Source organism: Mytilus galloprovincialis, chromosome 2 (assembly GCF_965363235.1).
Source record: "Mytilus galloprovincialis chromosome 2, xbMytGall1.hap1.1, whole genome shotgun sequence".
NCBI classification, from domain to species: domain Eukaryota; kingdom Metazoa; phylum Mollusca; class Bivalvia; order Mytilida; family Mytilidae; genus Mytilus; species Mytilus galloprovincialis.
This window is the reverse complement of record NC_134839.1, coordinates 60,441,954-60,469,169: the sequence shown is the minus strand read 5'-3', so window position 1 is coordinate 60,469,169 and position 27,216 is coordinate 60,441,954. Positions and strand designations below refer to the sequence as shown.

Sequence of the window (27,216 nt, the reverse complement as noted above, 5' to 3'; positions counted from 1 at the left end):
TGAATCCACAGTACCAGTAACTCTTAATGCCAATTAGCTTCAGATTGACATCAAATGACCTATAGAAATATAATAATGAACAGGGAGCAAAATAACAAATAAGATACTTGGGTGTTAAAACATTTATTGTTGGATTACCAATATACAATTTGGTTTAATACAAGTTCTGTGAGGAGGTAGTGATATAAACAAAAGAAGGACTAAACTGGTGTAGAAAGACGTTAAATGATAAGTTTTTACTCTAGAAAGTATGAAATTACAACAGCAAAAAAAAAGAAAAAAAGCAAATAACTTCTTTTTTAATCTGTATTTAATTGTCATGATCTGTTTGAATGGTTTTGTATATTAACAGTATTTTTTAAAAATAACAACATACATACTTAAAAAGATTTTTATAGATTACATTATTCAACTTCTTAATATCCATCATTGGTAAAAATAGTTGATCATATCTGTGTACTTTGGTCTTATAGTGAACACTTGTATAACACATCTCTATATTTTCATGTACGGTGGTTTAACCATAAAAAATCTTTTAACAAAATCAGTATCATTCTAGTTATGTTTATCCAAAAACAATCAAAACTGGACATTATAAAGGGATATTGTCAATACTCATATTTTCATTAAGAGAAGAAAAACAAGTCTACAATTCAGCTAGAAACTAACCAGATAAGTGAAAATACATTAACAATTGTTTTGTTATGGTTGCAATTAATAAACTTTTCACCATAAACTATCTTTTACAGTTCAAACAATACAAAGAAACTGATTAAGATATAAACTTGAGGTAGCATGAGAGTCCTTCCCCATCTTGGATCTCACTTGAGAGTAAATGATCATTCCAAATTGTTACTATAATAAGCAAGATTTAATCCAGAGGAAGGGAAGGTAAATCCGATAATTTAGTTAATAGAAAAGTATGTACAGCAAATTTATCTAATTATTATGTTGATAAAAATTTACTTCTGCAACCCAACAATTTCTTATCATTTTATGAATGCATAAAGCTAAATGCCAATCACAGGGGGATTTGGGGGGCTCTATAAAGGTAAACTAAGATTTTATGGAATGTAAAATATAGAGTTAGGGTGCAATTTCACCAAGGTAATATACAGGGGCAGATCCAGTTCTTTTTTTCAGGGGGGGGGGGGGTGGGGGGGGGTGTTACCAACCCCGGATAAAAGGTTGTGTGAGTGTTCCAACTATATGTCACCATTCAAATGCATTGATCGTTGAAAAAAAAGGTGAGTTCCAACTCCCTCTGGATCCGCCATTGATATATCAATAGGTCATATGTGTTCATCTTCAGTTAAATGTCTGTAAAAATGTGTTCTTATATCTATTTATCTTCATAATATGAATGACATCATGTCTTTGGCATCTGAATAAGATCATACCTGGGAAGTATATATAAATGGGTTGTTATTTTCTTATTCAAAATATGATGTCAGTACCCAAATGTGTATGTTGAGACCCCTACCCTCTCTAAAAAGCTGTCTTTTTTAAGATATTTAAGTCTCCCATGAACAAATTTTGGTAAATGGTACATAATATAATGTAAGATAAATTCTGCTGTTAGAAATTCCCAAAAGTAACGTTTCTACACCAGTTGTTACAGAGGTCTGACTTTGTATCAATATTCCCTGACTAAAACTACTTAAATGATTGATTTTTACAAATGAAAGCACAAGAAAAGGTAAAGTGCACAGCATTTACAAGTGTTCACAGAATGTATATCTAAACATTTGCGTATAATGAGTTACCAAGATGATATCGATAAAATGGTTTGTGAATTCTGATATATTTTAAAAACAACAATGATGAAATACAAATTTTCAGATCAATAAAAAACTCTGGTCATTGTAAAACAAATTCTGTGAATATTCACTTATTCAAGGGTTCAGAAAAATACAGTTGAAAATAATTTCATCATCATATATCTACCTATTAAATGAAACAATTATAAAACAGAAGCATAAAATGTTTAGGAAGTCTATTAACAAATATGATAAGAATAATATTGGTCATTAAAAATTTCAGACAATCACAGCTTCTGTAACAAGGTATTAAAATAATTGCAAAATTTAGACAAGGGCAAAGAATTTGTGAATTAATTATTTTCAATTTTTAATCAAACAATCTTTCTAAAAAAAGAAAGGAAATGTGTGATATAAACAAATTATTTCTAATAATAACATGCTTTTAAATATATTCTTAACAACAACAAAATAATAGTGTAAAATTGGAATGTACACAAATGGACCCATATATGCTGCTTACTTTTGTTCCAAAATATTTTCATTTGTTGTGATTGAAGATATAAGAGCTATAACTTGGTTTCCAAGATCTTTTCAATAGACCTTAATTTCTGACAAAATTTTTATTTAATAGCTTGAAATTTTTGCTTTGATGATTGTACAATGCATGTGCTATTTTGTCTTGGTGAATACTTTCTTTATTTGAATATTTGAGAAAATGGATAAATAATTAAAAGTCATAAGCTTACCAGATAATACAATCAATTTATTCCACATTTAAAATTTTATGAGAGAATTCATTTATTCATAATCTTATCCATTACATGAAATGTTAGGTGTAAGAGTAGTGCTTTATGTATATAAGCACTAGGAAAACTTCAATTCAACCAGGTTTTTTTCAAGTGTAAATAGTAATTTAGATATTCATTTTCCTTCAAATATAAAACTTTTATACAGACATAGTATTTAATTTTTACAGTTTTTGCTCATGGAAATTTATCACAGACTGAATGCATTTAGGTGCGAGTCTGGCCTGGGAAAGACAAATAAAATTTCTATATATTGGATTAAAATGTTTCAATGTTATTAATCTCAGAAAAAGGAAACCATCAGAGTCAATAATAAACTATAATAATATTAAAATTCTTATACAATATAACAATAACAAAATTAACCTTATAATCTTTGAAAACTTGTGAAAGATGAAATACCACAATATATTGATTTGTGAAAATGGAATCATATGACCTATTAGTTATCTATATAAAAATAAAACTTCACAATAGAATAAAATGTCAATCAACAAATACCCAGTATTAGAAGAACAATTATATACATATTTAACCTATTCATCACAAATGTACAATTAATTCACATTCATAAACTTACAGAATTTGTTGTTGGAATGATTGATTTTTCGACAAGTCTAATCAAAATTTGCCATCAGATTTCATTGACTTCCCGCTATTTGAACCATGTAAGTTATAAAACAAATAAATGCCTAACTTCCATTTCAAAATCAAAATATAGAAAATGAATCGACAAACACAATTCTGAAGACAGCATAATGTATTTGTCTACGAACTTGTACAACAAAGTTACATATATTTTACGTTACATTTATTGGAATATGAATCAAACAGACAACAACCATTATCCAGCAATGGGCTTATTTGGAAATTACACCTTCAATCTATAGTAAAATAATTTTCAACAATTTTCTAAATAGACTTTTAAAAATGCAAAATATATACCATATACTTCCAAAATGTCATAATAACTAATGGGACTTAACAAGACATTTACCCTTCTCATATATTGCATCAGGTCAATTCCTGAAACTTCTGTAATGAATTAATTTCTAATTTCAATTGTTTTTAATTTAAACAGCTATCATTACTGGAATTATAACTTTTTTTTAAATGTAAAAACAGTTAAATATTACCGCCTTTAAAAATTGTAATGAGGAAAATCTCAATTGAAAGATGTTGAAGATTATGGTTATGGTTTCATATAACGTTATTAACAAAATTGTACACCATATATACTGGGTAATAAACATTGATAAAAACAATTTATATATACATGTCCATAAAATATCCACCCTCAAAAACATAAACTTTACAAACATAACAGTGCTATCACAATTTTATCACTATACTACACTGCCATTAAAAAATCATACTTGGAATGTGCCGTACAAAGAAGACGTTTATAGTAGATGTAATTTAAAGAAAAAGTTCATGCATGTTTAAAGTGAAATGAACCAGAGCTGAAATTCATTTATGATTGACAAGAAAGGCAAATCATTACATATTTCAATGTATTAGGGGTCTTCTACAAAATATGTTTTTTGATTAGTCATCAAAATTTTGAGGGAATATTCATTATCTTCACAGATTTTTTTTAATAATCTTAAAAGTTATCTGATCATAAAAATCTAGTCTTTGAATTGTAATTTAATTAATTGAGTGGAAACCTTTGGCAAATTAATTATTAATCTTACAGATATCCATGTAAGCTAATTTTTTACTTTCAGAACCAATTTTCATTCATAATAAGATGGGTAACTGATGTCTACTTCATTTCAGATACATGTAATTTATCTTTAATTAAAAGGTTATTTATCTTTTTCGCATATTCCTTTTATTGCTATTACTGTACCTCTTGCAAGGAGTTAAAACCCTTTACTAACACAACTAAAGAACAATTAGTTATTTATATGGACTATTTTTACAAACATTTCTATAACAGCATGAACTTTCAAAGGTGTTAAATTTGCTAAGCTAAATTGGGAAGCCTTTCTTAAAATTTATAGCAGATTTCATTGAGTGTGTAGGTAAAGGTAATTTTTTTTGTTAGCTTGCTTCCTAGCTGAACTGTGAAGTCATTATTAGGTAAGGTATACTAGCCTCCTTTCAAAGAAGACTGGTCCTACAGACAGATAGATTGGTTATTTATCGGACTAATCTACTCTTAAAGGAGGGTAATTTACCTAACATAATAACAACTTCACAGTTCAGCAAGCAAGCAAGTATCAAAAGATATAACCTTTGCCAACACACTCAATGCAATAGGCTGTAAAAGAAGTACAGTGTTCTTTGTTTTGATTCTCTTAACACAAGTATTCATAAAAATAAAATCCTAAACAATCTATATCTATATACAATGTGTGGTAGTATGAGTGGATAGGTATAAATTCTAATTCATAATATATATATATAATACACTTCAATTTCTATACCAAACATCAATGAATGTCATTTCACAATACATTAATCACACTTATCAGACCATGAAAACTGATTGATGAATCCTAATTAAAAGATACATGTTAAGAAAGCAATGTAATGCAGTTTTTTAAAAACTGTTTTCTGATTTTACAGATTATTTCCCGGGGAGCCACTTCAATATTTAATTGATAGGGTGTGCTGCTGGGTTTCTGTTACCCCACCCTTTTCATATAATTTAGATTTCAAAAATGTAAACCTTTTCATATATTAGGTAGGTAAAAATGTGACCATTTCCCCATATGGTTTTGGTTTGGTTCGGTGTGTAATGTAACAGTGAAATACCAAAGTGCCAAATGAGTGAAAATAGGTTGATAAAACACAGCTGGAAACACCAAGAAAGATGACAGACCAAGTTATTGGAACTTTATTGACCTTATCATATATTTCTGATAGTTTTCCTTACCTATTCACATAAATTCAAGCTTGAAAAGGTGAACTATTCCAGCGGCACGTCCTATCACCTTGTATATAGGAAGAGGACCCCCTCGAAGTTTATATACACAGTTATCAATCATTCTCTTATATAGCTTACAGGTGTCAATGATTGAGCTCTCCCATATGAGACACCATCTTTAGATATGTTTGAGCTAATCATCAATTAAGCATACAGGAGTTAAAAACTGAATCATATAAAATAAATCTGACAAAAAATAAATTGTAACACATTAAACATAACAGAAAAAAACAATCGTTTTCTTCCTTAGTACAGAAAATCTTTTGGAATGATAGAAATATGTAATAAAATATGAAAAGATAAACCAATATAAAAATATAAATATGTACAAACTAAATGATAGATAAAACTTCCAACTATATATATATATATAATTCTGGAATCATAAACAAAAGGAATGATCAATTTTAGAATGAAATAGTGAATGTATTTTAATAACTGAGGTAAAACTGCAACACAAAAGCATCATATATAAAATAAGAAAAAATATTAACAAATAACCATCATCTTACCCAACATTAAAAATAACAATGATACTTTGATTGAAGTACACAAACACACATTAAAACAATTTTTTAAAAAGTTCATGTCTAAACTCAGTCTATTTAAACATTGTTAAATTGCATTAATTTTGTTAACTCACTCCCCTTTCAAGAGGCCTTTCTTTAAAAATATCTATCTGAAAATTTCTCTCATCCAGGAGGCAAATCCCCCATCAAACATCCTTAAGAAAAAGACATTCAAATGGACTTTATCTTGTTTTTAATTACCCCAAGCATGCTACTTTAAAAATAAAACTTAAATGTAGGTCACTTTAAAATAAGTTCCCCAGTTTCAAGCTTTTGCATTTTGACAATACAGTTGCCATCAAGGTGACGATCCAGGTTGCGTGGAGTAACAAATCCTTCGTCACAATGTGGACATGCATGCTTGGCCTTCAGTAAGTGAATCTGTGATTTCATGTGTCGATTCAGATCAGATTGAGTAACACCTTTATAGTTACATAGCTTACAGCAGAATTCACGTATTCCTGTTAAAAAAAGTGTTTACATTAATTTACTTGCATGTAAAGATTGAAAACCTGTGAAAAAAAAATAAATAGATTTTCCTAGATTAATGTGATTCTGTTGTAGGCTGTAGCTGACATAATTTTTTCCACATTACCGGTAGGTAAGTGTTTTGGTTTTTAAAACAGATTAAGGCCTCTTTTTTTGTTAAAACTTTTTAAATTAATTTTCTTTAGCATTTCAACTTAAAATTTCTAATTTAATGTTTTCTTGCTCTTATTCATTAAAGTTAGCATAAGCAGCAGTTCTTCAACTCATATTTTTTCTAAGCTTGCCAGAGGCAAGCATCTGTACGAAGTTGGAAGATTTTAGAATTTAAATGAACTTTCCTGCCATGTGAAAAATAGGAGCAGTATATTTTATCTACAGCCGTTACAAGCAAATCTTGTTAATGAAAAAACATTAATAAATATGCATTTTATAATATATAAAGAAAAAAAGTTATTTTGATTATCTCCCTTTGGCTGCAATGTCAACATTCATATTTACCACCAATTAATTTTAGTTTTTGTGACAAAGTTGATGCAGTGGTCCCTTATTGATACCTCACTGAATTTGTTAACCCCTTAAAACAAGACGACTATCATTTTCATAAACAGAAAAAAAAACATGGAAAGATAAAAGCTCTGTGATTTTTTATTTGATGAACTTTAACACCAACCTTGATGCCTCATCATATGTACTTTAAGTTGGCTGTTGGTCCTCGCATAATATTCACAGTATTTACATTTGAATGGTCTGATGTCTGTAAATAGAAAATAATAATTTATAAAAAGTTAATAAATATATGTAATATATATCATAAGCAATAAGATTAACAAGTAAAATTTTTATATCAAATACCTCTGTAGCAATATTAATTGGCAAGTGGATATATTTATCATAGCTGTATAATCAAGGATTTCCACTTGAGATTAAAATTGTGGCGATTAAAATTCATTTTTGGCGAAAGAATTTGGCGAGAGAAATATAACAATTCAATTTTATCTATCCTGTTTACTTTCATGGGGGTTTCTCAAGACTTTACCTGATCAGACAATAATCAGAATTCACCTTGAACTCATTACGACTTTTAACAGAAAAGTCAATAATCAGCTAGGTGCATTTTAACAGAAAAGTCAATAATCAGCTAGGTGCATTTTATAGCTGTAGACAACAATGAACTAATTAATAAAGGTGTTAATAGTATTATTTTATGAAATGGTGTGGTTAAATGGCATCACATGTCACCTTAAGGATTTATTTACAACTCTACAATGCACGAGTGTCATGTGTACTATTGTTTGTCTGTTTGTCTTTTTCATTTTTAGCCATGGCGTTGTCAGTTTATTTTCGATTTATGAGTTTGACTGTCCCTTTGGTATCTTTCATCCCTCTTTTTGAATCATAGTTTTAAGTCTCTTCGTTTTGTTTTTAGTGATGGTCTGGAAAAGAGAACTGTTGTTATGACAAAAACTGTTCAAAGATGTCAAAAATTATGATTTCTTTAGAAACGTAAATGTTTAGTGTTTATTCATTACAATGTACATATGGATTAAAAAAAAAAATCAATATTTAAAAAAATGCCATCATTAATATAGCGTACAGACAAATGTACAAAAAGAATACATGAAAATGGAAATACTAAATTTTTAATGACTTAATATCTGCAATATTATTAATTACCCTCGTGAAAGTCCATATGTCTATTGATGTCCGAGTAAGATAAGAAGTCTTTATTACAGAAAGGACATCTGAACACAGTCCTTCCATCTGCTAACACTGTTGGTTTACAAATTTTTTCTCTGTCTACTGGAGTACTGACTACTGGCAATCTGCAAAACAATGTAGAAATGTTTAATTTGATGACCATATTTACTGACTATTTACGTACTAATTAGTTTAAAATGAAATGTTTAAAGTCTGAAGTTAGAGAAGATTTCAACTCAACTAACTAGAGGCTGTTTAAATTACAGCAAATCAGGTTTTTATAACATATATTGGTGTCACTGTCAATTCAAAAAGTACCATAACTCTTCAACTGCCTAAGAGAATACTGCCTAAGAGAATATTGTCAAAACCAAAAATAAAGTAACAGTTTCAATCAATTGCAGGTTTTCACTCCGTATCATCAAAAGATTTTTTTAAAACAAACTCCATTTACTCATTAGTTGGAACTATATTAACAAGAAAAAGTTCCAATTGAGCATGAAATTTTTGCAAATATGAAATAACAAGACTCACGAGATTTATACATAATGAATTTTGATGACCTTTTGAATATATTAATAACTGACCTTGAATGTGTCCTTGATAATGATGTGACTTTTCTCCCATCTGAAGACAATCCCCATCCTTGTTGTAAACTTAATGGTAAATTGCTGGGATTCCCTTCAAGCAAAGGCTCACTTTTATCGGGATCATTCCACTGAACTCTTGGACATCCAACAAGTTTTTCTCGATCTGATTCTGATAATTCATCATTTGAGACATTAGAGGAATGATTAGAATTAGAATCAATATTTTCTATAGGACTTTTAGGTTCTTCTTTAATAACTACTGCGTCCTCACTTTCTTGTTTTGGAATTGTCAGGGAAATCGGTACACTAATTGTAGGATTACTTTGTACTGGTTGTTGAATCTGTGGAATCGATGTGCCAAATACCCCATTACTGGTTTGAGGTGGAAGGGCTACCATGGGGAGACCAGGAGTTATGCCAGAGAGAATATTTCCACTGGCAAGCAGCATTCCCTGAGAAGTGATTGGTACACCTTGGGCCGCTAGTGTAGCAAGAGTGTTAGCCATAACAACAGGATGTATCCCAGGATGCAACATTGCTAGATTATTGAGTTTGGCAGCCATCAGTTCACTGTTGATGACAGGAAAGGAAGAAGTAGATATTGGAACTGGAATGGAGACTGGAGGGGGAAGCAACTCTTTTTCATCTACAACAGGCTCTTGTTTTACAGTAAATATCTCCCTCTCTGAGTCAGATCTGGTAACCACAACATTTTCACAATCCATGGGGTCAGTATTTTCCAATTTTATAGGTTGTGATGATTTTCTTTTTGATTTTGATAGCAGTTTGGACATCAGAAGACGTTTTGGCGATATCTGGATTTCAGATTCATCAGAATTCTTCTGTACAAATATCTCAGATTCTTGGTTTGATAGAATATTGTCTAAGTTAGCCTTCCTTGTCTCAGTAGAATTCTCTTCATCTGGTTCACTTGGTAACACAACTGTTACATCTTCCTGTATTCCTTCTTTTTGCAGAATTTCTCTGGCTTTCTCAAAAATCTTATCATTGGGGACTGGAATACTCGGAGTTGGAGGTTTGTGCCATTGTGAGGTTTTTGATAACAAAGAAGAGAGTAATGTATTCTTTGCTGTAGCTGACGGCAGGGCTGTAGCATCATCATCGTCGTTTTTCTTATGATCTCCCATGATGTGCAACCTTAATTTCCCATACTCCATAAAGCCGTCGCCACATTGCTCACAGTAGCAGATGTGTTGTTGATTGTGAATTTTGATATGCTGCAGTAAAGCCGACTCCTTGTAAAATGATTTCCTACAAAGTAAACATATGAAAGATCCATTAGGTTTCTTCTTAAATCTTATTCCTTTGTACAATTTTCCAAGTGGATCATACTTCATAGCTTTATTGGACAAGTCATAGAGGTCAGGAACAGGGACATCTTTGGTAATATCTTTATCTGAGGTAGATACAACGTCTTCATCCCCTTCTTTTTCATCAACTGGATTTTCTTCAATTTTGATTGAGGTAGTTTCTTCCATTTGGTCATTTTGCTGCTCTTCTCTTTTCTCCTTTTCAGGATCTTTGATTGGCTCTTTGTTTTTCCCAATCTCTTCATTCTGCTTTGAATCTTTTTCAGTTTCCATTTCATCAACCTTCACTTTTTCATCACCTTCCATCAATGACAATGTATCCTCTTTCTTTTTCTTGTCATTTTCCTCTTTTACTGTGACTTCAATTTCAATGATATCTACTGATGGTTTATCATCTAATGTTTCCCTCAAATCTTTTTCAGCTTTCTTTAAAGCCAGGTTTGATTCTTTAGGGTGATTTTTACGGATATGATTTATGACCCGATACTTAAACCAAAATGTGTCATCACATAGCTGACAACGATAAAGAGTTAGATCCCTTTGAAAATGCATCGATAGATGGCACTGAATTTTCAGCAGATCATCAAAAAGCTTGCCACACAGGTAACATTTATACAAAGAGACATCTTTTGCAGTGAGTACATCCACCCCATCTAACCTGGTCACCAAAACAGTTTCATTTTTAACACAGATGTGGCGCTTGACTTTGTGTGACTCCTGTACAATTTGCATGCCCACCATACTATTGGTCAGTTTTAAAGGTTCTGGTTTTATATGTCCTGCTGATACTAGTGGTTTGTTAAAGATGCTTCCTGACTGTTTGAAGAGTCCGGTGTTTTCATCCAATTCCACCTCCCCTTCCTCGTGTGTATTGATATCATAACTATACAGCACTTGATTGTTAGCACATCTGACTTTTTGTCCTAGTTTTTGTAACAGTAGAGAACTTGCCATCTGTGGATCATTGTGGATATGGATATCTTTAGGTTCTTCGTTCGTATATGATATTGAACATCCATTTGGCTGGCTCATCAAAGTATTCAGACGATTTTGCTTTTTTAATTTCATGAAACGCTCCTGCAGTCCGGGACTTAGTTCAATATTGAGGCCATGTGATGATTTTTGGTGGTAAAACATACTATTTTTAGCACGAAAAGCTTTCCCACAAATCTGAAAAATATGATATACAAACATTGATACCCAAGTTGCTTTCTGTTTTCAATGATGTTTATCTAGAGATAAGAGAATATGTATCTTCAGAATAGTGAATTATCTTAGTTAACTTAAATATAAAAACATTTATTTATAAATAACCATATACTGAATGCCACCACTTACTCAAAATGCTTATTATCAGTTTGATTTTTTTTATTTTGTTCGGATTCCAATTTAAACAATGTTTAATAGATTAAGAACATGTATATATTGAGTCTCTTGTCATGCTTGTTGGTATGTAAAGCCAATGATACCAAATAAAAAAGTCAAATCACTGGTAATCATACCATACATAATGTATTTTTTAAATTTACCTGAATATTCTTATCCAATATTCGATTACACGATGAAATTAACATTAAACATATAGGGAAGGGTTTGGTGTTTTGAAATAATATTACAATAGCCGATATATTCGTTTAACCGATATCTCATTAGGTGTACATGTAGTCTACTGTATAAAATTAGTTGAGTTTCACATTAAATATCTGTCAAAACGTTTTCCAAAAGAAATTGACTTGAAATCAATTCAAATTAAAAGCTTTCTGTCTAACTGACATTTTCTGGACAGGTATTGTTACATGTGGATTCATTTATTTTCGTGGGTACTAATTTTCGTGGATTAAGAAAAACTTGCATGTTCGTGGATATTTATTTTTTTTGTTTTGCCATGATCTGCATTTTACCTTTTGGAAAATTTGTAGTTCGTTGAATACTAAATTTTGTGGTTCATCAGTGCCAATGAAATCCACGAAAATTAGTATCCAACAAATAATAATGAATCCCCAGTATAATCAAAGAGCTGATAGCTCTGAGGTGGAAGAAGGTGAATAAAAGGTAACTTGAATTACCATAAAAGCAGCCCCACTAACCCAGCCTGCTTTGTTCCTTTATCGTCATGACATATTTTTTTTTCTTAAAACAAGAATGTGTCATAAGTATATGGATTTCCCATCCGTACAATCACTTTCTATGTTCAGTGGACTGTGAAAATTAGGTAAAATCTTTAATTTGGCAGTAAAATTAGAAAGATCATATCATAAGGAACAAATGTGAACTAAGTTTCAAGTTGATTGGATTTCAACTTCATCAAAAACTACCTTGACCATAAACCATACCCATAGCCAAGGGGGGTTCGAGGGGTTCGGACGAACCCCCCTTGAAAACAAATAGGCACTGTTAAAGTAGAGTTCGTGGGTCCAAATAAACCCCCCCCCCCTTGGAAATTCCTGGCTACGGGCCTGCATAAACTTTAACCTGAAGCAGGACAGACCAGAAAACATAACGCCCATAAATGGGGCATAAAAATAGTAAGACTTGTTACATACCCGCCAACATTTAAAAGTTCACATAGGGTTTTTTAGTGTATGACAACAATTTTAAAGGTTACAATTTTTAGCGAAGTATTTTGCACGATCTGGATTGTCTAGAAAAAGTGTCATATTTGTATGATGAACTTACATGCCTTTTTCTTAAGTCTGTTTGCATGATTCTAGTTATTAAATCGATAGAAAAGATGAACATGTAGCTAGCAGACCAGGGTTTTATTTTCTTGTGTAAGAATATTGCTTGTTGAAATTTTCAATTTTGAATTATGCACAAAGATGAACCTTTAACAGGTTGGGAACAACACTTCAAATGAGCTGCATGTTCCCAACCTGTTTGTTGGTCTTTGTGAAAAAAGAATAGTACATTGTCCTTTAAATGATTTAATTGAATGCAAAAATAAAATATGTTACAACAAGTATTATGTCAATAAGTTAGTTTTATTATCTTTATGGTAGTACTGCATCATTGAATTTTGTCAATCAGCCATGCTTTTATCCTTAAGCTGTGTAAGAACCTGCTTGCAGATGAAAATCCACATGCCATGTTCACGATTTTACAATTAGATGAAAACAACACAAGTTCAAAATCAAGCATGTTAGAATAATCTTCAGAGAAAAAGATTTTGATTGGCTTATTAATTGATCATGAGAAACACAGAATTTGATTGGCTGAACACGATTGCCTTACCTTGGGAACAAAATAAGGAACAGATGATTTTCACTTAATCGTGTTTTAGAGTTTTTAACAATACAATTAATATTAATATTTTAAAAAAAATTCAAGGACATATTATAAAATGTCCTTGATAAGAGTAAAGAGAATGAACACAGGGCGAACATACTTTACAGGCGAAAGAACTTAGGACGAACAGACCAAGGGTGAACATGTAAACAGGTGAGTTGTCCCGATACCAAATTCACGCATGCATACTACAAATATCGACAGTAAAAACATCCGGTTACAAGTAAACAAATAACATTCATGTAGATGAGATGAAATCTAATAATTTACATAAATAAAAGGGTACATATTTACGATTGTGATTGTTTTTCAATCCTAATTTACAAATTAAATGATTCAGATGCTTAATCATGTGTAAAAATCGGTGTCAGTAATCAGAAGTTGTTATGAAATTGTAATACACAGAAACGAATGCGGCATACTGAGGTTTAATGATTTTAAAGTCGGCACCATAGGCCTTCAGAAGACTTGAAGTCTTCTTCCACCAAAAATGTTACATTCACATGCAGATCTAGTCATCTGACTTGCTTATAGAAGAATGCAAAGTAGCAAAATTTAGCAGAAATCTACATTATTGTTAATTCCAAACAGATTACCCACCTATTATATACATATATAATTTCTTTTCATTCTAATATCAATGTACAAAATGTGCAGCGATATAATTTATCCATTGATTGTCTCAACTGATGGTATGAATATGCATACGATTAAATCTTTAAACTTACATTACATCTGAATGGTCTTTCTCCAGTATGACTCATCATATGTCTTTTAAGATCACTTGGTTTACTGCAGGTCTTTCCACATACTTGACAAGTTCTGTTGTTGCCATCTTCTGAGCACAGTTTTGTTGATGTTGGGCTGATCTTAAAGCTACCAGTACTGCTACATGATGCGTCCGAAATGTAAACAGATCCCTGAGGTTCTCCACAATAGACCATAGATGGATAACTGTATAAGTCCTGAACTTCTGATTTGATCTTTTTAGTTTCACTCTCTGGGGAAGAATGGCATCCCACTGATTCATCAGATTTACGTTTTCTGTTGGCTGTGATACTGGCATCAATTGCTACCATGGAAACAGCTAGACTGATCCCATGCACTGTATGTTGGTGATGCTGTAAGGATCGTTTAGACTTAAAAGCTTTATCACAAAGCTGAAAATAAATACAATAAAAAAGATTTAAAATAAATTAAAAACCAATTGTTCAGAGAACAATTGTAGGTCTTTCCACTAGTAAAGATCTATTTTGATATTGAAATATTAAAAATCAGTTTAAAATGTTAGTTCCTATGGCTTTATGATGTATTTATATGAATTTAAAGCAAAGGTCAAAATCTAGAACGTCATATCAACCTATGACCTTGACCTCAATTTCAAGTTCACAAACCAAGGACCTTAAATCAAAAGACCCAAGGTCTTTAATATGTTTGGTTTATTAGTAATATCACTTTACGCGTAATTCTAAATGTAAGATGGGTAAAAACTCCCATTTATTGTCTGCGCACCCTTTCAATCAAAATATACAAGTAAGGACATGTCGCAACTAACAATTTATGAAAAATTATTTGTCGATATGTCATAAGGTATTTGAAAATAAATGAAAATAAGCCAAAATCAAAATTTAGAATATGACCTTGACCTTTGACCTTGACCTCATTTTTATTATTTTCGACCAAGGACCCCAAATCTAAAGACCCTATGTCTTTATCACTTATGGTTTACCATTTAGAAATGCATATCACTTAATTAAATGGAAAAGGGGGAATAACTCTCATATGGAGTCTCCGTAAAGCTTCGGTCCAAATGAATATCCTAATCCTGAAGATGTAACGAGCAATTTGGTAAAATAAATTTGTCGTAATCTTTAACGGTTGCGAAGGAGTAGTGGCCACAAGAAAAACAGTGTTTGGGGAGATAACTCTTACAACGTAAAGTATTTTGTTACACAGTTGTAAAGTTTTAAAGCGTATAAACTATACGATACCATATTCCAAATATTTAAGCGACATCTTTTGAAACATCAATAATACGCAAGAAAAAAAATTAGGCGGAAGAAAAAAAAAAAAAAAAATAATAATAATAATAATCAGAACAAATTCAATAGGTCTTTCCACGGAAAGGTGGAAAGACCTAATAAATTACATTGAAAATCATCAATTAGCTAGGCAATCATAAAGCCTGTAGGGAATCAAATGAATTGACAAATTAATTACCATTCATATCCAAAGATACCGTAGACATGTAAATGAACCTTACGGTGAACTTTTTTAAAACTGCTTCCTATTTTTCAGAATGTCAATGCGATGAATTCTTTGTATGTGTAAGTAATGCTTTAAATGCAATGAGTTAGACTAAGTCAAGCAGAATTTCATGTTGGTCTTTGGGTACTTGGTTCCTGTTTTATCTATGTTTGAACCTTTCATTAATTTTCTAAATTTTCCATTTAAGACATAACTGTATTGTATTTGAAGCTAAAGGACGTCCATCGGTAGTTTTACTGTCGCAAATTTAGTTGAACTGGCAACGCATAGCAGACAGGTAAACGGGTATTTGCGACAGTAAAACTACTGATGGACGTCCTTAAAGCTTCAAATGCAATACAGTTATCTTTATTCTAATGCAAAACAAGTTCATAATTAAATTTCAATCATTATTTCAGTGTAAAAGTCTTCATTAAAGAAAATTCCATGAAAATATGTTATCTTCTTTGGTACCTACGCTAGGTGACGCCATAGGTATGCTTCCGGCTTCAAACATAAACACCAGGTATTTCTGGCTTCTGTGTCGCTTCAGAAAGTAATATTATTTGATAAAAAGAAGATTTTTAAGTGCAACATGTGAGTTTTTTTTGCTTATTATTGTAAAAATTACATGTCAATACATTCAGCAATTCAAAATGTCAGCTTCCTTAGTTACAGACAAGGAGATAGAGAATTTTACTCTAACTGTCATCCAATCAGAACCATTGATACAAAATAATTGCATTAGAATTCAATGTTAGTCCTTGCCACAATTGTATGTCCCTACTAAGAAACATTGTTAAACCATCTTGTGCTGAAAAAGCGCATAGCAATCAAAATTCATTTATCACTGGTCATAGAAATATCTAAAATATAATTATTCCCCTTTTGCTGCCAAGCAATAACTAAAAGCTACCTTAACTTTTACACTTACATCACATTTAAAAGGATGTTCGCCAGTATGTTTTAGGAGATGGCGAGCAAGGTCAGAAGGACTTTTCTTTACAGCTCCACAGAAATCACACATGCGGTCAGATGAGGATGGAGTATGGAAATTATGTTCCTCTGACTGTCCAACTTCAGAGTCTCCACCATGATCATAGGAGTGGTTGGAATCGGTGTCGAAAGTATTTCTATCGTCAGTTTCATCACATTTCAAGTTTGAGTAATCATCAACATCTTCAGCTTCTAGTTGTAAGGGAATGATATCATCAGAGTTTTCTGCATTATTTTCCTCACCACTATCTACTTTGGATGTTTCATCCTTCTCCTCCTCCTCTGTTACTACAATATTTGCATTGTTGTCTTCTACAGCATCCTTTCCTACTGGTCCATTGTTGCTTTCTCCATTTGTTGGTTCATCTTCACCTGTTACAGAAAAAAACAAAAAATGTATGAGACTAAGTCAAAAGAGGCTTTAATGTACAAGGTATTCATATGTGGTATAATATTTGTGAACAAATAAAGCAAATAAATCAAAATGACCAAGTATACTGCATTTTTATGGACCTGTCTTAAGTCAGGAGCCTGTTGTTCAGGGATTGTCATTTGTAAGTGTGGTTCATATGATTTTCTCCTTTTTAATATAGATTACACCATTGGTTTTCCTATTTGAACTGTTTTACACTAGTTATTTTTGGAGGCCTTTAAAACTTGCTGTTCAGTGTAACCATAAACAAGGTTCTGTGTTAAAGGCTGTTCAATTCTGAACTTCTCGTCATTGTTTATACATTGTGAATTGGATTGAGAGGTATCATTTTGGCACTCATACCACATCTTCTAATCATATTTAACAGTCACTCTCGTTCAAACTACAATATGACTCAACTACCCCTTCTGCAAAAGCACAATTATCCCCACTTCTTTTGTTATATTACTAAGGTTATCCTACATAATTTATTCTTTATTTCAGTTTTCAAAGGCAAAAATACAAATAATTATATAAAATCATCATTTAAGGCAGTAACTTATACATTGACTGATGATTTCAGACATGCCTCTCTACTTGTAGATCATATCTTGCTGATCTATTCTCTTCTTTTGAAAAAAAAATGAAACTTAAAATTGTGTTTTGATTTCAATCATACCAATTAAAAACAATAATATTTCAAAAAGTAAGATATGAATATATATATTTTTCTTTGCATACACTATTTAGAGATATGAAATTTTTTTAGGAAAAAGGGGGGGGGGGGGGTTCTCATCATTTCATTTGTTTTTGTCTTTATAATTTGACTGTGTCCAAATTTCAAGATTTTTTTTTAGTATGATCTGCCTCAAAGTTACGTCATAATAAAGATTTACTGTCATTTTATGGTTAGAGGGAAACATGTATTTAAAATGAACTGTTACTTTTAACCAAACTTCTGTAATTTAACATGTGCTCAAGCAAATCTTAATACTGTTTGAAATGTTTTGTAAGGAAAAATACTTTGACCTCATTTTTTAACTGATTTTCATCTTTCATTTTAAAATATTTGTTCTTTTAAGTAAAATTTAAATACTTCAAAAAATTAGTAATGACTCTGCACCAATTCAAAACATGTGCACACACTCATGGTAGGTGCTTAAGTGTCAAAAGGGGATTTTGTTTTAAGGTGAAAAATGCTTTAAATCACAGAGATGAAGTGATTTCTGCATTACTATTTGAATTGAAAATTATGTCATTTTTGAAACAGAAATCCATGCATCTTTTCTTTATCACATCTTTTTTTTTTTTTTGCCTTGATGGCAGAAGTCAAATGTTATTCCAATTCAGAATGTCATGCCAAACATAGAATCAAATTGTCATGACCTATTTGTAGTTATCTTAGTGGTTGAACTTTTGGTGAATCATATTTATGTAGGCCACTTAACAATGTACAATTGAAACAACTACAGAATATTTCTCTAATTGTGAAAGGGTGATAGGTAACCCAAATTAAGAAAACATCAATAATGACAAAACTTAATATATTTTGTTTATTTCTTCATTTTTGTTGGTTTTTTTTGGAAAAAGGGGGGGGGGGGGAGGTCTCCTCATTTCATTTGATTTTGTCTTTATACTATGTTGAATATTTTCTTTTAAAAAGATGAATCGACTGACAGTACTTAACTCTCTTTCTTTAGTTTAAACAATATTTATTCAGATAAATCAGCATTAAATGATATTATACGAATGAGGTAATATTAAAGATTCAGAAACAAGCAATTTGCTTTTACAACTCTCTTTCTTTCATTATTGTTTTGTTTTCGCTCTTCTAAGGAAAAACTAAATATTTATTCATCATAACTGAAGTTGAGAAAAAAAACCTGAATAACTTATAATCTGATTTTCTGTTAGTCAATGTCTATACAGTGTCTAGTGTCAACAATGGTCAATTAATATATTAACTTTTTAAGGACATGCATTGTTTATAAACCCTAAATTTTCTGACTACATATCAAATTCTTTATTAGTATTGATTTTAATCAAGTACTCCATATGCCAAAATGATCTGTAGTAAACTTAACACCATTTTTTTCTGCATGACATGAACCTATCCTCTATTTGGTATAACCTTGCACAATCATTGAAAACCAAGATCTATATAACGTTGCACGCTACAAGGAAAACTGGTTTGTTAACATTTAATGATTTCCAATATCTCCCATATTGATCAAATAAGTTACACAATATCACAGCTTAGAACAGACATTTAGTCTCATTATGTAATGGTCATTTTAAATGGCTTAAGTTTAGTGGACATTTTTATCTATTTCCCCTTAAGCTATAAGAATGTACATTACATGTATGAATTAGGGGTGAAACAGGTAAACTTTACCTGTTTAAATGTTGACCTAATTCTTGTCATGCATGGGCGCTGGTACACGCTATGCATTCTTGTCATTGAATGGAGAACAAACATGTTAAAACTATTTCAATGTTCGTGGGCAATGAACAATAAAATGATCTGATTTTGTATCCCAGCTTTTAACATGACACGTGAAAATTATATGAATATTTTCAGGCCTTTAAACTTTGCATTTAACAGGAAATACAAATTTTCAATTCATTGTGAATTTCATGCCTTCAGCTAGAAATTATTCAACCCAATTATACATTTTTAGAGTTCTTTAATTTCTTCTTTCATTCTTCACAATTTTGTTACTTCTTTTGCCAAAAAAAAAACCAACCCAATATGGTTTGAAAATTGGTATTTTTAGAAGTTAGAACTTTATTTGAACTCCTACACACACAGAAAGAATATACAAATTTTGATTGGAGACATGTGTACTATGAATCTAAACAAAAGAGAGGTAAAAGATATCATATTGATGAATTCAATAATTAAGAAAAGAAAAATTGACAACACCATGTAAAAATAGAAAAACAAAGAAAGTCTACAAAACTCTATATAGAAATGAGACTACTGAGCAACGTCTACAAAACTCTATATAGAAATGAGAATACTGAGCAACATCTACAAAACTCTATAGATATAGAAATGAGAATACTGAGCAACGTCTACAAAACTCTATATAGTAATGAGAATACTGAGCAACGTCTACAAAACTCTATATAGAAATGAGAATACTGAGCAACATCTACAAAACTCTATATAGAAATGAGAATACTGAGCAACATCTACAAAACTCCATATAGAATGAGAATACTGAGCAACGTCTACAAAACTCTATATAGAAATGAGAATACTGAGCAACATCTACAAAACTCTATATAGAAATGAGAATACTGAGCAACATCTACAAAACTCCATATAGAATGAGAATACTGAGCAACAAAAACACAACACAAAACTGTGAGGTATGGTGCGCCCGAATGGAAATCAAATCCTGATTGGTTAGCATGAGACAACTTTTGAGATATCTTAATAATAAATTTTCACACTGAAAGTCACTGAAAAAATTTATCCCAGAACAGAGTGGTAATTATTTCATGTTGCCAAATTGTGACATCAAAGCTGATGATCTGCATGCTTACAAAACTTATTCTGCTTGAAAAGTTAGGAAGAAACAATCTTCATTCTATTAGTATGACACACTACTTCATGGGAAATTTAACCATGTCAATTCACATAATATGCATACCTGTAAAGATCACTACTGATATCTAACCTACAGGTGAAACCAAAATAAAATGATAGCCATCAATGTGTGTGAACTAAAAGGCATGATATGTGGTGAATGATTTCCCCTACAAAAAATTACAATCCAAAAATTTTAAAAACATTATTAACATATTATGGAAATAAAAACAAGCACTTGTCTTATGTAAATCTAAAAATTTTTGGGAGAGTATGAAATGAATGGTGCAAAATCCTGCATTCTAGGCATTTCAAGAGAGCTTGACAATGTTTTAAATTTGGACACTTTTTATATAAATCTTTTATATTTAAAAACATTTACTAACACTAAATTTTTAACAATTTCGTTTAATTTTAAATGTCAGAAAAACATTCAAATATCAATTTGAGTCTGTCGCCAGAACTTAGAAAACCATCGCTTCAGTAGAGTTTGTCAATTTTTCTATGGCCGGTTTCGTCAAATCGTTTCAGAATATTTTGTCTGCTGACATCCTTATCGCGATAAACATGGAGCATGACAAGACAGCACAATCTCTCGCCACTCATGCATGCCCTTTCCCAAGTTTTCAATCGTTTCAGAGCAGGCTGTGTTTTTAGCGGTAGCACACTATCATCAACATAATGATCGACGTCTTCTTCTGATTCGAATTCCTTCTCCATCAGCAATTCGGTAGCAGCATCGGTAGTTGTGTCGGGGAAAAAAAAGGAATTTAGCTTTCCTGTTAGCACCATCATACTGTCGCTGTTGCACAATATTAAACTCGCTTTTATGCTAACAAAGAGTAAACAAACTAGGGATAGAATGAGATAAGATACATATGATTCTATCTTGAGTTAGTTTACTTGTATGATATGGGTACAGGGGTATTGGAATGGAGTTTTCGCCGTTTACATGTAGGTCCGTGATTTCAAATTATTTCTGGAAACAGTCGGTGATAAGATATGTTAGTTCCAAAATCTTTAAATTTAGGGGTAAGTGGTTGGGGGTGTCCGATTCCGAAATCACGAATATAAAGACACGAAATTCCATAGTCCCGAATATGTAAAGACACAAACCCATTTTAAAGGTCCTACCGTTCCTCAATTATGTCAAATTGAATTTACGGGATGTTTTTTTCAATTTTTAAGGTTAAAGAAACATGGATAAAAATGAATCCATGCATGTTTCATATTATTTATATTTTGTTTATCTGTAAACTGGCAGAGAACAAGTAAAGTTGGTGAAACGGAGATATGAATACGCAGACAGGACTGTCCCCTTGCGATGCCCAGTACTTGATTTATCAGTCTACTTATCGTTTTTGGATTATTTCCAATGAAGTTATATTCAATACTCAGATTGTGTTCACAAACAGCATTAGTTTACTAGAATTATTCCTCATTTACGTTCAGTATCGCTTTTATTTTTTCTGCAAGAGCCTGTTTTTAACCAGAGATCCACAATGATTATCTTTACTAGATTGATGTAATCGAGAAACATCACCCGTTGGGATGCTGAGTTATATCGAGTAAGAATTATTTAAAAGGAATGATCACAAGTTACGGAAATTAAGGTTGTGACAGAACAACAAATGACAATTATATTCCGTATTTAATTACCATAAAAAAAATCACTGACGAAATTTTAATTGCCTCACTTGCTCAATGGTAGTTACGGCCTTGATTTATGAAGTAAAACAAAATCAGTAAATTGTTAATTTTTTTTATTTAGACATACACCTTTTAAGGAAATAGGTGTAAATAAATTCCTATATCAATTCCGTACAAATTTATAACCAACATAAATCCAAATTCGAATCATTATATGTTTGTAGCTGATTCCACAAAATAACATTTCATAGCTATATACAGGTAGTTTCAAAATCTATGCTTAAAAATATAGAAAGATGAGAAGATGTGGTACGAGGGACAATGAGGAAATACATGTATCTACCATAGACAGTCAGACACAAAGTCAACAATGTAAACAACTGTTGGTCATTTTACAGGCTTCAACAATAAGCAAAACACCAACTGTACAGCAAACTACAAAAGGCTTCTTTACAAGATCCTTAATTACCTTGCCAGGGTATTTAGTACTAACAATGGAGCTAAGAAAACCATCCAAACCACTTTCAAAAGCAGGTTACAAGACTAAAGCCCCATCTTGAAGTTTCTCTAGAGGCTCTAAACAGCCCATGTCTTTCACATGCATCTTCAATAATAGCAATTTGGGGGGAAATCATCATGCAAGGGCAGCAACTCTTTAAATAGTTAACTGACAATTTTAGTCATTATGACATACATATATATTTGTAAATCTTGCCTTGCTGATCAATTTTGCTAAATAAAGTTTCTATCTAAAGTTGTATCTTTTGTAATGATTTTAGTTTTCAATATAAAAATCTTTAATTTATTAAACAAGTCAACTTAATTATGATTTCTTCTATTATGTTGACTTATTATAGACTTTGACTTGTTGATCATGTTATAGCTTTTTAAAGTCTCTTTTCTAAGTTAGATTTTACTGTAAGATATACAAATGTAAGGCAAAAACACAAAGTATTGGTAAAATCTTCATTGCAGAGTAATAACTCCAATATGGAGTTGTCTGATGATATCAACCATGTTGACTTAATTGTAGATCTTGTCTTTCTTTTTCTTTAAAAAAAGTTATCTGTGTTTACATGGACACCTACAAAAAATGTATGTTGATAGTCGGGATCATTCATCTGACACTTTTTTTCTATACTTCATACCCCAATAATGATTGTGGCCAAGTTTGTCTAAATTTGGCCCAATAGTTTGAGAGAAGTGTTTTGTAAATATTAATTAACAGAAGAGGATGATGATAGAAGACAAGTGATGGGAAAAGTTCACTTGGCCATTTGAAAAGGTGAACTAAAAATATCAACATTTACACCAAGCTTTTACTATAAACCAGCTACATAAAATCAGACCTGTTGTATGGATCAGCATGCTGGTGAATTAGACAACCCTGACATACAGACGATAGAAAACATTCCAAAACAACTGTCAAATTCAAAATATATTTAGGACAAATAAAATCAGCAATAAGGCCAGACTTTTTTTATTATCTGTTTAACGAGATCCGCCGACTCCACTTTTCCCGATTTTAGAATAAAAATAAAAGTAGTGCTTCTTACTTTTATTATTATTTTTCCCGCCGACTGTTACGAAATCCTCAGAAAAAAATAAAATGTGTTGTTCACGATACTCGCTTTCAGTCAATTTCGTTATCGGTAATATTTAATTTTTACCAAGTCAATGAAACAGCAATTTTCATTTAAAAGTAAAGAAATTCAAGGCATAAACGATATATTTTCTTCTAAAAGATTTTTAAGCTGGTGGCATGCTTTTCATACTTGTTACACGAGAGCGTACATCAAATCATTCTAACTTTCGGCAAAATCAGTTATTACTTCATCAGAACTTGATGAAATTAGCCTAAAGTAAACTTGTCATCCATGTATTGCATTAGAAACGTCATATTCCTTTCCAAATAGCGTATCAAACATCGTTTATTTTTGTTAATTTTTCTTCGTCCGACATTTAAATTTGTAGAACTACGGATCGGAATCGGGATTTCATCGGAAACGGACCCGCTATGACCGAAATCCGGATTCTTGCGATAATGACTACAGACGCATGAATGGCACTGCTGACAGACAAAAATTGATCCCAAAAGGGAAAATTACGCATTCCACACGCATTAACATACTTTTGGTTAGATCTTCTTGATTAATGTATATATTTCCACGTATAAGCATTGTTTCAATTTATAGGTTAAAGTTGCTTAACTCTGGGACTATTACACCAGAGACATATATACACATGTGTATATATATGTCTCTGCATACACTAAGAGGTTCCTGACTGGGTGACTGGTATATACATATATAGTGTATATGCAGCGAGGTCGATATATTTGAGTGGTGCCATGGATCTATATTAGTGGAAATACAGAATCAAAACATAGTTTTTATGTTTATATTAATAGAAGGGTTAACCAGAGACATATATAAACTATATGTATTCTCTGGTTTAATATACTGGTCTGTTCTCATTTCATTGTTCTTGTATTTTGATAAATTCTAAAAAAAAAAAAAAAAAAAAAAGTCACTTACAATGGTTTTATTTTTATTTTTAGTGTCGACTGGACCAATTTTGCACTTTTATTTTTTTTTTTATTTCGCCCCCTCGACCCTAATTTTTTACAAATTTTCTCGTTAAACAGATAAAATAAAAAGTCTGGCCTAAACAAGAATGTGTCCAAAGTCAAGGATGCCCCACTCGCACTATCATTTTTCTATGTTTCAGTGGACTGTGAAATTGGGGGAAAAACTCTAATTTGGCATTAAAATAACCCTTTCCTCCATAATGACGCTTTTTGACGCCACCCCCTATACTCCATAATGACGCCTTTTGACGCCTGTGTAGTACCTCAGTTGAAACGCTTTGACTACAAAATGTTTGTATCAGACTTAAAAAAGTTTGTATCCAATATGAAAAGGATATTCATGAGAATATCTGACTTGAATTTCATTGATGAAATATTCGTTCTTCACAATGCATTATAACTTTAAACCTGATGATTTTTTTTTATTGAAAAAATCCTATGCGAATCAAATATGTGAGAGAAAAAAAATCCATGGAGGAAAGGGTTAAGAAAGATCATATCATAGGGAACATGTGTACTAAGTTTCAAGCTGATTGGACATCAACTTCATCAAAAACTTATCTCGACCAAAAACTTTAATCTGAAGCGGGACGGACGAACAGACGAACCAGACCAGAAAACATATTGCCCCTTTTGATCTACTATCGTAGGTAGGGCATAAAAAATCAACAAAAAAGAAGCCAATGTAAGTATAAGAACATAAAGGATAGTGTGGGGGATATAGAAATTTTCATAAGTGGGGGCCACCTCGGTCATGCTTCAATGATTCCCTATATGATCAACCAAATTTTTCCCAGAAAAAGGGGGGGAGGCCCCTGGGCCCTCCCCCCCCCCCCCCAAATCCGCCTTTGGGATGAGATGAAGAAACCACATTTTAGATGGCTAAGCCACATACGGAAGCAATTAAATGAAGTACACCAGCTCTCAAAAGGATAATCTTTAAGATATCTGGGGGGGCGGGGGGGGGGGGGGGATGCTCTGTAATAGCAAAATTACTCTCAAATGGATATTTCCTATATAAATTATATTTTAAACCAAAACTTTATACAAGTTTGCAAAGGCTAATATTTGTGGAAAATATAATAAATTTTCAGTCATGAACAGTCATACTTAACTGAAGTGCATGAATAGAATAGAATAGATTATTTTTATTTCCCAAATTACAGGGCCCATAAAGGGCATAAAATCAGATACAATTGATTTACATAATCGGTAACAACAACAATAATAGATACATATATATTTGGAATATAAGCATTGGTCAGAATCAAACTAAAAACCACATATATATTGTGAATAAAAGAATAATAAATTACATTATATATGTATTTATTCTCAAATTATTTACTTGACTTAGTGTCAGTGCATGTATTGTTGTTAATATGCCCAAAAATACATTGTCATTTTCTAGTTCTTTCATAATTAAAAAGTAATTCCAATCATTAATTTGGATTGTGCCAATAGTAAAGTATACAGCTATATATATATGTATAGTAGATATTTTATAGTTTGCATAATTAGAGATGATTTTTTATCAATATTAAAAATATTCTCATGATCAGAGTAGTTATAAATTGAACTTTAAAATGCTTTATATATTACTATTTTTAAACAAATATTATTTATAGAAAGTGAAAGTAGACAGTTTGTTCTTTGAAATAATTCATATAAAATTATGAACCTTCATGCAATAAATTTGAACAATTGCCAGTTCATATCAAGAACTTATGCTTGTGCATGCACGTTTCAAATCATACAGGTGAGTGTGTATGTCAACAATTCTACAGGTAAACCTGGTCAGCTGACATATTTGACCTATTTACCGATTTGTAAATATAGCGGACGATCCTTACAAACGCAACACGAATTTCTTCATAATAATAAATGATAAACTTGATGTTTCTAGCTAGCGAATGCTGTAGCAGTTAATCAATACTCGAGGCTGCTAAAAATCAATAAAACATTATGCATTGTAAAGGCTTTAAGTCGATGAAACGTCACGTGCGCACGCGTGATGTATGTGCATGCAGGCTGTTCACGCCCAGCAAAATATACAAATATAGACAAAATTCCTACGTTTTACTACTTACCACATATGTGCTGAGGTTTTGACTGTTTTCTTCTTGATATCTTGGGCATTTTTACAATCCCTTTTCAATATCCCGGTCATGTGTGTTGTAGTTTTCATAAGCATAGGTATGCAGTAACGATCGCGACCACCTCGTTCATCTCCATGTTGATAAATGCATGACGG

At 31.7% G+C, this 27,216-nt stretch overlaps 1 protein-coding gene across 1 annotated transcript; it reads right to left on the bottom strand.

The window, feature by feature from the left end:
• Positions 1 to 106: 106 nt before the first annotated feature.
• Positions 107 to 27,216, bottom strand: LOC143064014 (uncharacterized). The gene is made up of 7 exons (XM_076236508.1): positions 27,053 to 27,216; positions 16,651 to 17,084; positions 14,198 to 14,629; positions 8,851 to 11,354; positions 8,240 to 8,388; positions 7,236 to 7,319; positions 107 to 6,537 (listed from the first exon to the last, which is right to left on the bottom strand). The coding sequence occupies exons 1-7, from the start codon at positions 27,099 to 27,101 to the stop codon at positions 6,317 to 6,319; spliced, it is 3,873 nt and encodes a 1,290-aa protein (XP_076092623.1). The 5' UTR covers positions 27,102 to 27,216; the 3' UTR covers positions 107 to 6,316.

Excerpts from the sequence above, each read along its gene's own strand:
- LOC143064014 (XM_076236508.1), bottom strand. The coding sequence starts at position 27,101 with ATGCCCAAGATATCAAGAAGAAAACAGTCAAAACCTCAGCACATATGT. Across the intron at positions 14,630-16,650 it reads AACATCCTTTTAAATGTGAT|CTTTGTGATAAAGCTTTTAA; the intron begins GTAAGTGTAAAA and ends ATTTATTTTCAG. Across the intron at positions 8,389-8,850 it reads TTATCAAGGACACATTCAAG|ATTGCCAGTAGTCAGTACTC; the intron begins GTCAGTTATTAA and ends ATTGTTTTGCAG.